This window comes from Podospora anserina, chromosome 7, assembly GCF_000226545.1.
Source record: "Podospora anserina S mat+ genomic DNA chromosome 7, supercontig 1".
In the NCBI taxonomy this organism is placed as follows: domain Eukaryota; kingdom Fungi; phylum Ascomycota; class Sordariomycetes; order Sordariales; family Podosporaceae; genus Podospora; species Podospora anserina.
In genome coordinates, this window is record NW_001914854.1 from 2,656,884 (window position 1) to 2,667,612 (window position 10,729).

The 10,729-nt window shown below is 51.9% G+C and overlaps 3 protein-coding genes across 3 annotated transcripts in view; 2 read left to right on the forward strand and 1 right to left on the reverse strand.

Moving 5' to 3' along the window:
* Positions 1-62: 62 nt before the first annotated feature.
* On the forward strand, positions 63-620 carry PODANS_7_9360 (uncharacterized protein; the record flags this gene model as incomplete). Its single annotated transcript, XM_001908270.1, has 1 exon — positions 63-620. A coding segment is annotated over one exon (558 nt), but the record flags the coding sequence as incomplete, so codon positions are not given.
* Positions 621-6,137: 5,517 nt separating this feature from the next.
* Positions 6,138-8,913, forward strand: PODANS_7_9370 (uncharacterized protein; the record flags this gene model as incomplete). Its single annotated transcript, XM_001908271.1, has 4 exons — positions 6,138-7,292; positions 7,403-8,381; positions 8,438-8,811; positions 8,866-8,913. Coding segments are annotated over 4 exons (2,556 nt in total), but the record flags the coding sequence as incomplete, so codon positions are not given.
* Positions 8,914-10,693: 1,780 nt separating this feature from the next.
* Positions 10,694-10,729, reverse strand: part of PODANS_7_9380 (uncharacterized protein) — a gene marked incomplete at both ends in the record, with an annotated part of 1,251 nt that continues 1,215 nt past the window's right edge. The window contains one exon of the mRNA XM_001908272.1: positions 10,694-10,729. Within this exon, the coding sequence (XP_001908307.1) occupies positions 10,694-10,729 (36 nt within the window).

Sequence of the window (10,729 nt, forward strand, 5' to 3'; positions counted from 1 at the left end):
TTTTATAATTTTATAGGAGTATGGCAATAATGCAAATATTAAATTTTTTTTTTTTTGATTAACCCACCCACCCAACCATAACCGCCGAAGCAATAGACTACCCGGCCCTAGGCGCCAACACATCCGAATACGCCGCCTCAGTAACAACCGGAACAGCAGCAGTCATCAAACGGCTTTCTACATTCAACGCCCTGTGTCCAGAGACAATACTCATCCTCCATGGGTTCAGCCAGGGAGGGCAGATCATAGATGATGCGCTTTGCGGGGTGCCTCATGATTTTACTGGACGAGGAAAACCTGATGAAGATGGGGGACGGGTTGGGAGGCCTTTGGTCAGGAGGGAGGTGCAGAGGAATATTGCGGCGGTGGTGTTGATGGGGAGTCCGAGGTTTACTGGTGGGAAAAGGAGGGGGGAGAAGGGGACGGCGAAGGTGGGAGGATTTGCTGCCCGACCGGAGGGGTTCAGCTGTCCGGTGTTTGATGATAGGATGGTGAGTTTTTGTGATGAGGGGGATCCGTTTTGTTCGGATGGGGAGGATGAGGAGGTTCATGGGGGGTATGGGGAAGTTTATGGGGGGGAGGCGTTGGGGTTTGTGGTTGAGAGGGTGCTGGTTGGGTGAACTTGGATAGAGTTGATATGGGCTTTTTATTTTCTTATTTTTATTTTATTTTTATATATATATTTTTTTCGACTGACTGGCGCTGGTTATGGGCCGCGAATATGTCTGGATGATGGGAACTGGCTATCTGAAGCATAGTAGTAATTGGGATCTAAATCTTGGTTCGAGTTGTGATCTACTCGGAAAAGAAGTGTAATGCCGTCGCTGGATGAACTGTATGTATCTCGGATGAATGACTCGAGTTGCTCAATGTCCCGGTGCTCATTGGGTTGAATAGGATTGTGCTTAAACCTATCAAACGGTGATATCAGCATGAGATGAACCCAATGGATGATGCACTGCAAACCGATATGAGTGAGTCTCAACCAGAGCCATCCTTGTTCCATAGTCCCCGCCACAAACTCCCACCAGATGATCCTGACTCGGCCTCAAGATCCGATATCAACGCCGTTGAGCGTTGCTTTTCACAGCCACTCTCAGAAATTATCATGATATGGTTTGTATGAATACCCCCAGATATTTAGAATTAAATTGATGCTATCGGTTGCAAGCGAGTCCCACGACAACAACCATGCAACGTTCGATTCTCAAAATCCGCTGGAACCTTGATAAACATGGGTCAAGGACCAGGGAAAGAAACGGTTGCTTGGCATTCGTGGGCATCTGCCCCACACAGAGATGAGTAAGCGAGCAAAGGGAACCACAGTTTCTGCGCAACAACACCTCACCACGGCACAATGATCGCAACTTCTATTCGTATTCACCGCCTGTCTGTCATGGCTGACGACGACTTGCGAGAGTCTGAGCGGGCCAGACAAAAGAGGGCAGCCCCATTGTCAAACAATTGCCAACTCGTGGTTCGGTGGCAGACCAGGCCTGAACCAATCACGAAGCCTCCCGGCACGGGCACACCATCTCAACCACAACCAGCCAAGGGGGTGGCCCGCCGCCCGCTCGGGAGGCGCTTTGCTTTTTCTTCACCTCGAGCAAGACATCAACAATGCACATCCCAACCACCTCACTCGAGCAGGCCAGCATGTGGCTTCCCTGCCTGCTTCCGAGGAAGAGATCTTCGCCATTCATGTCAAAAGATAGCAAAGATAGTGGCGACCAAGGTGCCTGTATACCAAGCATCGCCGGCAAGGAGCCAAAAAAGGCCAGGCATCGGTCCCGTCACACGGCTTTCCGCCCACACGCCGCATCTCGTCCTGCCCGAAAGCATCCCACCCTGCTCGATGCTCGCCGCCGACACACACACCACCTTTTCCACAACACCGGCCGAAGACTCGCCGTCATGATTGGCCAATGCTTGGTCAATATGCATCATGTAGAGCGGTACCTTGAATGTTGCCCGTTTACAGCGTAAATCACAGCGCTGGGTGGCTTGCCTTGTCCGTCCTGAGAAAGGATTGCCGCAGCAAATCACAGCTCTCCAAGCCAACCTCTCTCGCTTCCAGGAACACACTCTCTCTCAAGAGAGAAGAGCGGTGACCAGCAAACGTCCGAAACGATGTCTTTTAGAGCTTTTCCATGCCAAGCAACGCGGCCTCTTCTTGTTTCCGTCTTGTCGTTGCTTGATCCTTCCAGAAGTCTTGCATAGGCCAAAAGCTTATCATTGGATGACAACCATTTAGGTAAGCAGGATTGAGAAAAGCTCCGAGACAAAAGAGCCTCGTTTTCGAGAGGGGAAAAAGCCGGGTTGATCTGCAAGCAAGTTGTCTGGTTTTGCGTCAAGGTGTGCGTGTCTCATATGAAAAGAGAAGGTGAGAAAGAAGGAATCTTTGTCCGGACGAACTCTCCTCTCTTTCTGAATGAAAAGGCCCGTCATCCAAAAAAAAAAATTCAGATGGCGTAACCCGCATGGACACTGAAAACATTTGGATCATAGTGTATGCCCAACTCACTCACATGCAGATGGTCAAAAACCCAAAGTTGAGCTTGGGACGAGCGGGTAACCGCTCGTCCGGCCGCTTTTACCAGCCTCCTGTGACAAGTTGACAGTGACAGATAGCTGTACTAGAGAAGTCAATGACGGTTGAGCTGACGTCTAGAGGCATATTCGAGCTTGTCACTCAAAGCCCTCTTCACAAGCCAGCCTTTACCAATCCTCTAGGTCATTGGGCACACAGACTCTTTCGATTTTCAGGGTCCAACTGCAGCACCCGAACTCCTTGCTTCCATACTGACGTACGCACTTTACACTGAACTTGGTTTTTCTCTCTCTCTCTCTCTCACTCTCTCTCTCTTTGGATCAAATCACGGACATTCTCTTTGCTGACAGTGCCTTACATGAAAGCATATGTTTCTGTAAGGTAGAGTTTCAGATCCCGCTGTGCAACCATGTCCCCCCCACTCTTTACCAACCTGTTTTGAGAGCTTGCAGCATACTCTATTCATACAGAGCCAGATTCAATTTGTTGTGAAGACGGCTGGGCTGTGTGTGGAGAGTTGTCGTGCCTCCGCCGCACACGCTGAATTTGATCCTTTTCTCAGAACGGGAGATCTTGTGCCGCACGCCTGCTGGATGCGGCCCCCTTATTCTGGAGATTGGACGGGGAAAATATTGGGAGAAACTATTAAAGGGTTGGCATTCTGCCCGGTTTCGATGTTGGGTTATCTATCTTCAGCTTCAGAAAAGATTGGCTTGGGCTAAAGTCTTTCTTGATCTTGTGTTGTTTGGGTAGGCCTCGGTCTGATCGATCTCGAATGTTCAGGAGTGCATAGCTATAAGCCCCACAAGGAGACGACGTCAAGGATGGTTATGGATTTGCAATGAAAATGATGGGGATAGTCGGAAGGATTTAGTGTAGGGCGGAGTTATGATGTTGGTAAAGTTCAAGAGAGCGATATGAAAAGCGAGCCCCAGATGTGCCTCTCTTGGCAGGTAGGGCTGTTGGCCGTTGTTGTTGTTGTTGATTGGCATTATAAAGGGAAAAAGAAAATCGCGAGGCTCTTGTTTATTATGTCTCTCTTTTTCTTCCTCCGCCCACGAGCGGCACTGCACAGAAAGCAAAAGAAAAGGGGGAACAAAGTTGTTGTTGATGGCCGAACGCGACAGGTGCCACGCCACACCATCGCCGACCCGAGAGGGCCTTCCTTGCTGCATTCAGTCATCATCGTCGTGGATGTATAAAACATTATTTTATACATGCAGTGCAAGTGTTTGCAAGTTGCACATGCAACTAGTGAGGCTCATTAAAACCTCCTGCCGTCTCCATGACTTGAGTTTCCTGATCTGATTTGTGGAGCTTTGCTTGCCCATCAACGGTGGGTGTGGAGAACGGTTTGACTTTCAACACTGTGTTGGCAAAGTGGAAACGAAACGCGAGGCGCGATTGCCGAAAGAGAGCGTGACTGCAGGTTTTTGAATGGAAAGAGGTTATAGTGTGTACATGCGATGCGACTCTGGAAGAGAGAGCTTGGAAGATTGCATATGCGAAAGGCAATAATATCGGCGGGATAATGTTGAATAATAACCTTAATAAAACAAGAGATAGCAACGGCCGGTGCCTTGTCCACGTTGGGCAGGTTGGTTCCGTGACTGGGCATTTCCCCAGGCAAACAGACCGCTGACACATTCACATTGCTCTTTGGAGGAAGAGAGGAAGAGGAAGAGAGACTATCTCTGCTTAACGGTTTGACCAGAACGAGAAATTGGAACGGGGCGGTGGTCCATCCAGCAATCCACTGGGGCGATGAGGAATAAATTCCGGCTCCATTCCAGTTGATACTCACGGGCAGTGACTGAGATGGAATAGGATGAACACAGTAGCCAGCAACAGGCAGCGGCTTGAAACATATACACTGGGAAACTTCTTTCTGTGAGCACTTCGTAGTGTAGCTTCTGCAAGGAGACGTGGATGGATTTATGCACAAAAGCCGTGTAGAGTCGCCTCGGTGGGCTCGTCGCAAGGAGATGGGAAGCCCCTGGCACCCTTGCACGGCGACATTTGGCCTGCAGCATGGGCCCTGCTAGCGCGCCTTGGGTCAATGCTCGTTCCTCCCTCGCTGGCCAATGGGCGAAGATGGGGGGATCAACACATGGCCTGAGGGAACAGAGGAGGAGCTTTGGGTCCGAGGTTTAGGAGGTTGGAAATAGGTGGGGTGAAGACAGACACAGTATACATTGACAGTTTGCGTTGCTGAAACTGAGATCTGAGATTTCATGAATCGAACAGAAAGTCAAGATATACTAATGAGAAACGGTAGTAGTAGGTAATTAGATCGGATATTGATTTCTTAGTCTGGGTAGGTCAGACTGTACTGTATGAATAGCCGGTGGGTGGAGTGTCTTGGTTCTTGGCCGGCGCCCGATGCACGGAAAGAGGCCGACTCGTTCCCTCCTGGTTCTGGCGTGCACCGCCGTCCTAAGCCGTTGCCCTGTCTCAACTAGTCGCTGCACGTCTGGCCTCCTCCAGACAGCCCACGACAGGAGACACCAGAGGAGAACTTCCCTAGGTTCCTCACATTACACCCAAATCCCATTCCCAAGTCGCCTCTACCCCCAATCCCCCCCTCTATTCCCGTCCCATCACTCTTTCTTTCCCACCTCACCGAACCGACGACACGCCCCGGCCCCCCGATTACGAAATTTCCTTTTTTTTTCGACACCACGACCTTCGCCCTTCTGTGCCTCGCCGTGTTTCGAGAAAGCGCCCCTTCCACCCTTTCACCTTTCGATTCGCGTCCGCCTTCTACAAGCTCCCCATCTTGGCCTCTCTCTTTTTTTTTTTTCGTCGTTAACGTCCCAACTCGAAATCTCAGTCTCGCTCGCCCGTGTCGTCTCATAGCATCTTGTCTCTGGGCTGTCTGTTTGCTTGTCTACTACGCATCTCTTTCGTTCTCGGTTCGCTATTTGTCCTCACGCAGAAACGAACCACACACAGAAAAAAAAACATTGACCACGCCGTCTGCTCGGACCAGCTTGCTCCCAACTCCCATCCGATAATTCTGGCCCTCCCCGATGTCCCGTCTCCAGTAACGGCCGAATTTGCAGTTGTCAGTCGTGACGCGGCACTGCCTCTACCCCATACTCCTTTCCCTCAGTCTGCGACTCCCGACGGGTTGTGACCGGGCTTGAGACCGCCAGACCAGACAAGAAAGTTCACGGTGACAGTGGGCTTCTTCTTCAGAGACGGACAACGTCATCTACCTCCCTCTTTGGCCGCCGGGCGACCTTCAGTTCTATAGTGTCACCATCGTTGAAAAAGGTCTTCGTACCACCATACACGGGGCCTCGATTTATTTGAAAAGGCTCCGTTCTTGTCAACGCAATTGGCAGGTGAGTTCGATGCTGGGACTTGTCGTCCCCCCCATTGATCAGCACAATTGCAAAAAAAACGTGGGGGTCACCTTGCCTTTTTCAGCAAACACACATTTCTGTCCTCAGTTGAGCTACACACTTTGCCATTGTCTTTTTCCCGAGCCTCTTGATGAATGGTCTCGCTGACAGACTCCATGCAGAAACCCTGCCTTAATACTTTCGTTCAACCTCGCAATCTGCTTGTCAAAGTTTGAGCACCGTCGGGCAGCTCATCTCTCCGAGACTTTGAACAAGAACATCCATCTAGTTCTGCCTTGGATCTGAACAGATCTCCAGATATCATGGCCGCACTGGTACAAGGATATCCACAGCAATCTGGGACAGTCACAATGCTTCAGACCAGACCGGCCTCAGCCTCGGGCATGCTGCCAGTTCAGTCGAATGCGCAATATGCTCAGGGTGGAGCTCATAGAAATAGTATCCACGGCTTGCCCACAGGAGTGGCTTCTCCTGTGGTGTACCGTGGCGGCTCAGGGTATGTCCAACCTTATGCCTACACAGGCACACCCAGCCTTAATCCGACGACACAATGGCAACAGGTCAGGTCACACCGGACATCATCCTCGCCAGCAGTGCCGACTATCCAGACGCTGGACTATCTACAGCCTGGTGTGGCCCGCTCCCGGTACGCGGCCAGCAACTCCATGACAAACTTGCCTAGTACGGCATCCATCAGTTTGACGGGTGCCGGGTCTCGGGATGATTCAGCCCTGCCGTCATCAGGAACACGCAGAGCCGGTGCGCAGGCATCACAGATGAACGGAACATCGCTGTCGCCACCGATTGCACAGGCGGCGCCGCGGGTGTCACCGGAAAGATACAGGAGAACTGCGTTGCGGTCTTCTGACTCGGCGGGCTCGGGCCTAGGGAAACAGCCCCAGGAAACGGCAACCGCTGGGCGCCCAGGCCACACTCGGAGTGCATCGGATCAAAAGCCTGTGATGCTGCGGACTCCCCAGTTGCACCAGATGAACAGGCCAAACAGCTATATCGGCTCGGTATCTGGGTCGGCGATTGACGACATGGGGTTTGTCCGCGGTCAGGGACAAGAGGAACCCAGAAGAACTCGCAGACGCAGCTTGCCCGCATTGGATTCTGCCGGTTTTTCCACGCCCTTGACCCCGCCCGAGCTTAAGCAGCCGGAACTACCAAGCCGTCCAGATCGACCAGCATCGGCCAAGGTGGCCGAAAAGAAGAACAACAACCCCAACAAAGCTGCCAAAGCTGGAAGCAACAAGGCCGGCGACAGAAACAACAGCAGCGCTACTACTGATGCCCGTCTTGGCAGCTCGGACAGCCGGTCCTCTGGCCGCAGCGCTGGAAGCAACAATTCCAGAGCTTCCTCTTCTGTAAGTGATTTCTGACCTGCATATCTCGTGGCTGCATTGTCCAATCACATGTTATGGCGGCAATGTTGGGGGTTGGATCAACCAGCGCTAATCATCTCCTACCACTTTAGTCGGCCAACCGCAGCGCGAAGGCTTCCAACCCCACCGGAAACCCCGCCCCGTCTTCCTCCTCGCCTTCTGAGCAGACGGGCAACAGCCAAGATTATCCCCGGCTGGTCAACATTCCCCCACGAAGTTCATCGTCCGATGCTGCAACTCCGAAGCGTGCCGTCAATTCGTCTCCCCTTTCCAAGGCAATGGGCACGGAGACTGAGAATGGCGTTTCGGCCGATGCCGCCGACAGCGCGATTCAGGAGGCCGTGAAGCCGACCACGCCTCGCGTCGAGAGTCCGGCCGCCAGGCAGCTGGCTGCCATCAACGAGAATGGAGGGAAGCCAAAAAACAAGACATCGAGACTTAGGAGAGCCTTCTCCTTTGGTAGCGCGGCAGAGTTCCGGAAAGCGGTACATGCTAACAGCGAAGCCGCCGAGAATGGGCCAGGCAAGCTCCAGAAGGAGCAGAGCCAGGAGGATGCGTACGAGACGGAACAAGCCCGCATCGCCCAGCGACAAGAAGAGGCTGGCATCGGCAGCAACATCTACGGCGGCAGACTCTTCTCGGGATCGACCGATAACCTATCAATCTCATCAACGGCATCCTCGGCTTCGATTATGATTCGGAAGATGGGTCGTGGAATGAAGAAGGGCGGTCGTTCCCTTGTCGGCCTTTTCCGGCCCAAGTCCATCATTGGTGTGCCGGCCGCCGATGCCAGGATGCCCGAGGCCATGGAAGCTACCGTCTCCATGGTCAATGTCGAGGCCGAGCGCGAGCGTGTCAATGTGAACGCCGACCCTCGAACGCAAGCTGGTGGCGGTACCGGCTTCCCCCGTCTCGAGCGAAATTCCATCGACGCCGCCAATGTACCCACACTCGAAGCGGACCCACGATCTAGCACAGGCACAGACAGCTCGGCAGCACGAAAGAGCATTGTTGGCGGTGAGAAGGAACGTGCCGAGGTCTTGGCTGCTGTCCGAAAGGGCATCTTGAAGAGTACGTTTGTTCTTTTCCGGTGAAGAGGCATGTTGCTAACATTGTTGCTTTAGAAGACCGCAATGGCTCCGCCAGCCCATCTCCACGCGGTACAGAACCGCCTCATGCTCCTAACGTCACCGATTCCCCTACCTCCAGCGCTCCCAGCACCCCCAATGATGAGCAGCAAGGACACAGACGGACTGCGCCTGTCGCCATTGGCAGTGAGGATTACTTTGTTTCGGCCCTCCGTCTCCGCCAGGACACCAAGAGCGCGCCCGGAACCCCTCAGGGCAGCCTGAAGCGCAACGCCACCTTCAGCCCCCGCATCATCACCTTTGAGACATGGCCGAGCGGGGAGTACGATCGCCGTGGTGACATCGCGACGTGCAACCGCCTGACGCCAATGCTTGCTCAGCAGATCAAGGAAGAGCTGAACACATTCAAGATGGTGGGTCTCCTACTGATTATTCGAGCGATGCATGAGATGCTAACAACCAACCAGGAGATGGAGGTTCACGAAAACTCCAAGATTTACACGCATTTCTTCTAATGATTCAAGACGAATGGCCCGCACCCCTTTCAAGCACAGCAGCACCTCTCTCGGCTCGATTCTCTTTTTTCTGCACCAAGGGCGGCGAAGATGACCTCCCGTCGTGTATTTGACCAAAGGATTTGCACAATTCCCAGGCGTTTTTCTTTTTCTCTCTCATGGGACAAAGCATAGTAAGGTGTCATGGCGTTGATTTAAGTCTTTTTTTCTTGTTCTCACATTGATCTCGACAAACTTTTTTGTTTCTCTTTATTTCCGTCTAGAATCTGGCACACAGCAGCACAGCGAAATTTAATTACAAGCGGGGTATGGGGGTGAATACGGCCACGGGTTCACCTTGATCCTTTTTCTTATTTTCCTAAACAAAATTATGTTTCTGGTTCATTCAACGAAGTGGGGAGAAGTGTGCGTGTGTGCGTACGTGGTTGAGAGTTGAGTACTGTCTGTCAGCGAAAGCGAAGCGAATTGTATCTTTAACAAGCAGAGATGTGGCTAGAGGTGTAAGGGTTGATGGGTGATGAGTGATGTTGAAAGACAGAAGACAGCGTGAAGTTTTTTAATAGATGTGTCTGGTGTTTTGACCGGGGGGGAAGGGGTGGGGGGGATGGTGTTGTGAGGAGGGGGATGGTGTTGTGAGGGGGGGGAGTGGCGTGATGTCGCGGTGGTGGTGGTGGTGAACTATGGAGGGAGTTGAACAACAACAGGGACGAAAGAGACGACGATGAAGAGGAACAACTACAACAACAACATCAACAACACAAACAAAACACAAAGCAAGTAAGGGGAGAAAAAGGCAACAAGACGTAATGGTGATGGTGGTGTGGTGGTGATGGTGGGTGGAGGAGGTGATTTTTTTGTCAATTCGGCATTCAGAGACAAGTTCAAAAATACATATATCATCTTTTTCTTTTCTTTTGCGCTTTTTGGGGGATGTTTGATAGATTGAGGTGTATCTTGTGTGAAGTTGCGGAATGGGGGAGGATGATGATGGTGAGGGAGTGGGGGTAATTCTACTGGGTGTGGTGGTGGTGTAAAGTAGATAGATATTATTGTCGAGTTGGAATGGGATATATGGGTTTACAAGCTTGACGAGTAGTGGTTGTGATGTGTTATCATCAGCTTCTATTTGGTATATGCGAGGCCGTTATAGATGTGCTGTATGCACGGCGCAACCGAGCCGGGCCAAGGTGGGAACTAGTTTCCTGAAGTTTACGAATGGAAACTGGCCGTTGGATGATGACCTGCCTTGCTTTTTGGTTGGCGGTGCTTTTGGCTAACGGTCGCGAACCTTGCAGTAGCTTGGGGCTGAAGAGTGGGATGAGGGGATGGGGATGGGGAAGATCGAGATGGGATTAGTTTCTATTGGGTTCTACGGGGACAGAAGAAACAGCAGAAGAAGAAGAATTCTGTCGATGGTGTGCAGGTGATCACGACCCGAGTTGGGATATCCGGTATCTTTCACATGTATGACTGTCCCTCTGCAGCAGCAAACGACCGAGCCCCGTCCGTGTTAGAGTGTGTAGGCAAACCACTTTACGGGAGTGGGCTGGTCAGTGGTGTCATAGATCGCACAGTATATATATATATGTACTGCATGAATAGTAATTCTCGTGTGCAGGACCACACTACCACTTCGGTGTCCTCCCACTCCCCGCGTGTCCGTTGCGTCCGGTTCTCCGTATGGGGGATTGGTTCGTTTGTGAAATACGAACTTTTTTTTTTAATGATCTGCCTGCGCACAAGTGTGAAGAAAGGGTTTGTGGGGGTGGGTGCCGTGCGTTCAGGGGTCTTGAAGGAGGAGTTGGCAGCAACCGGT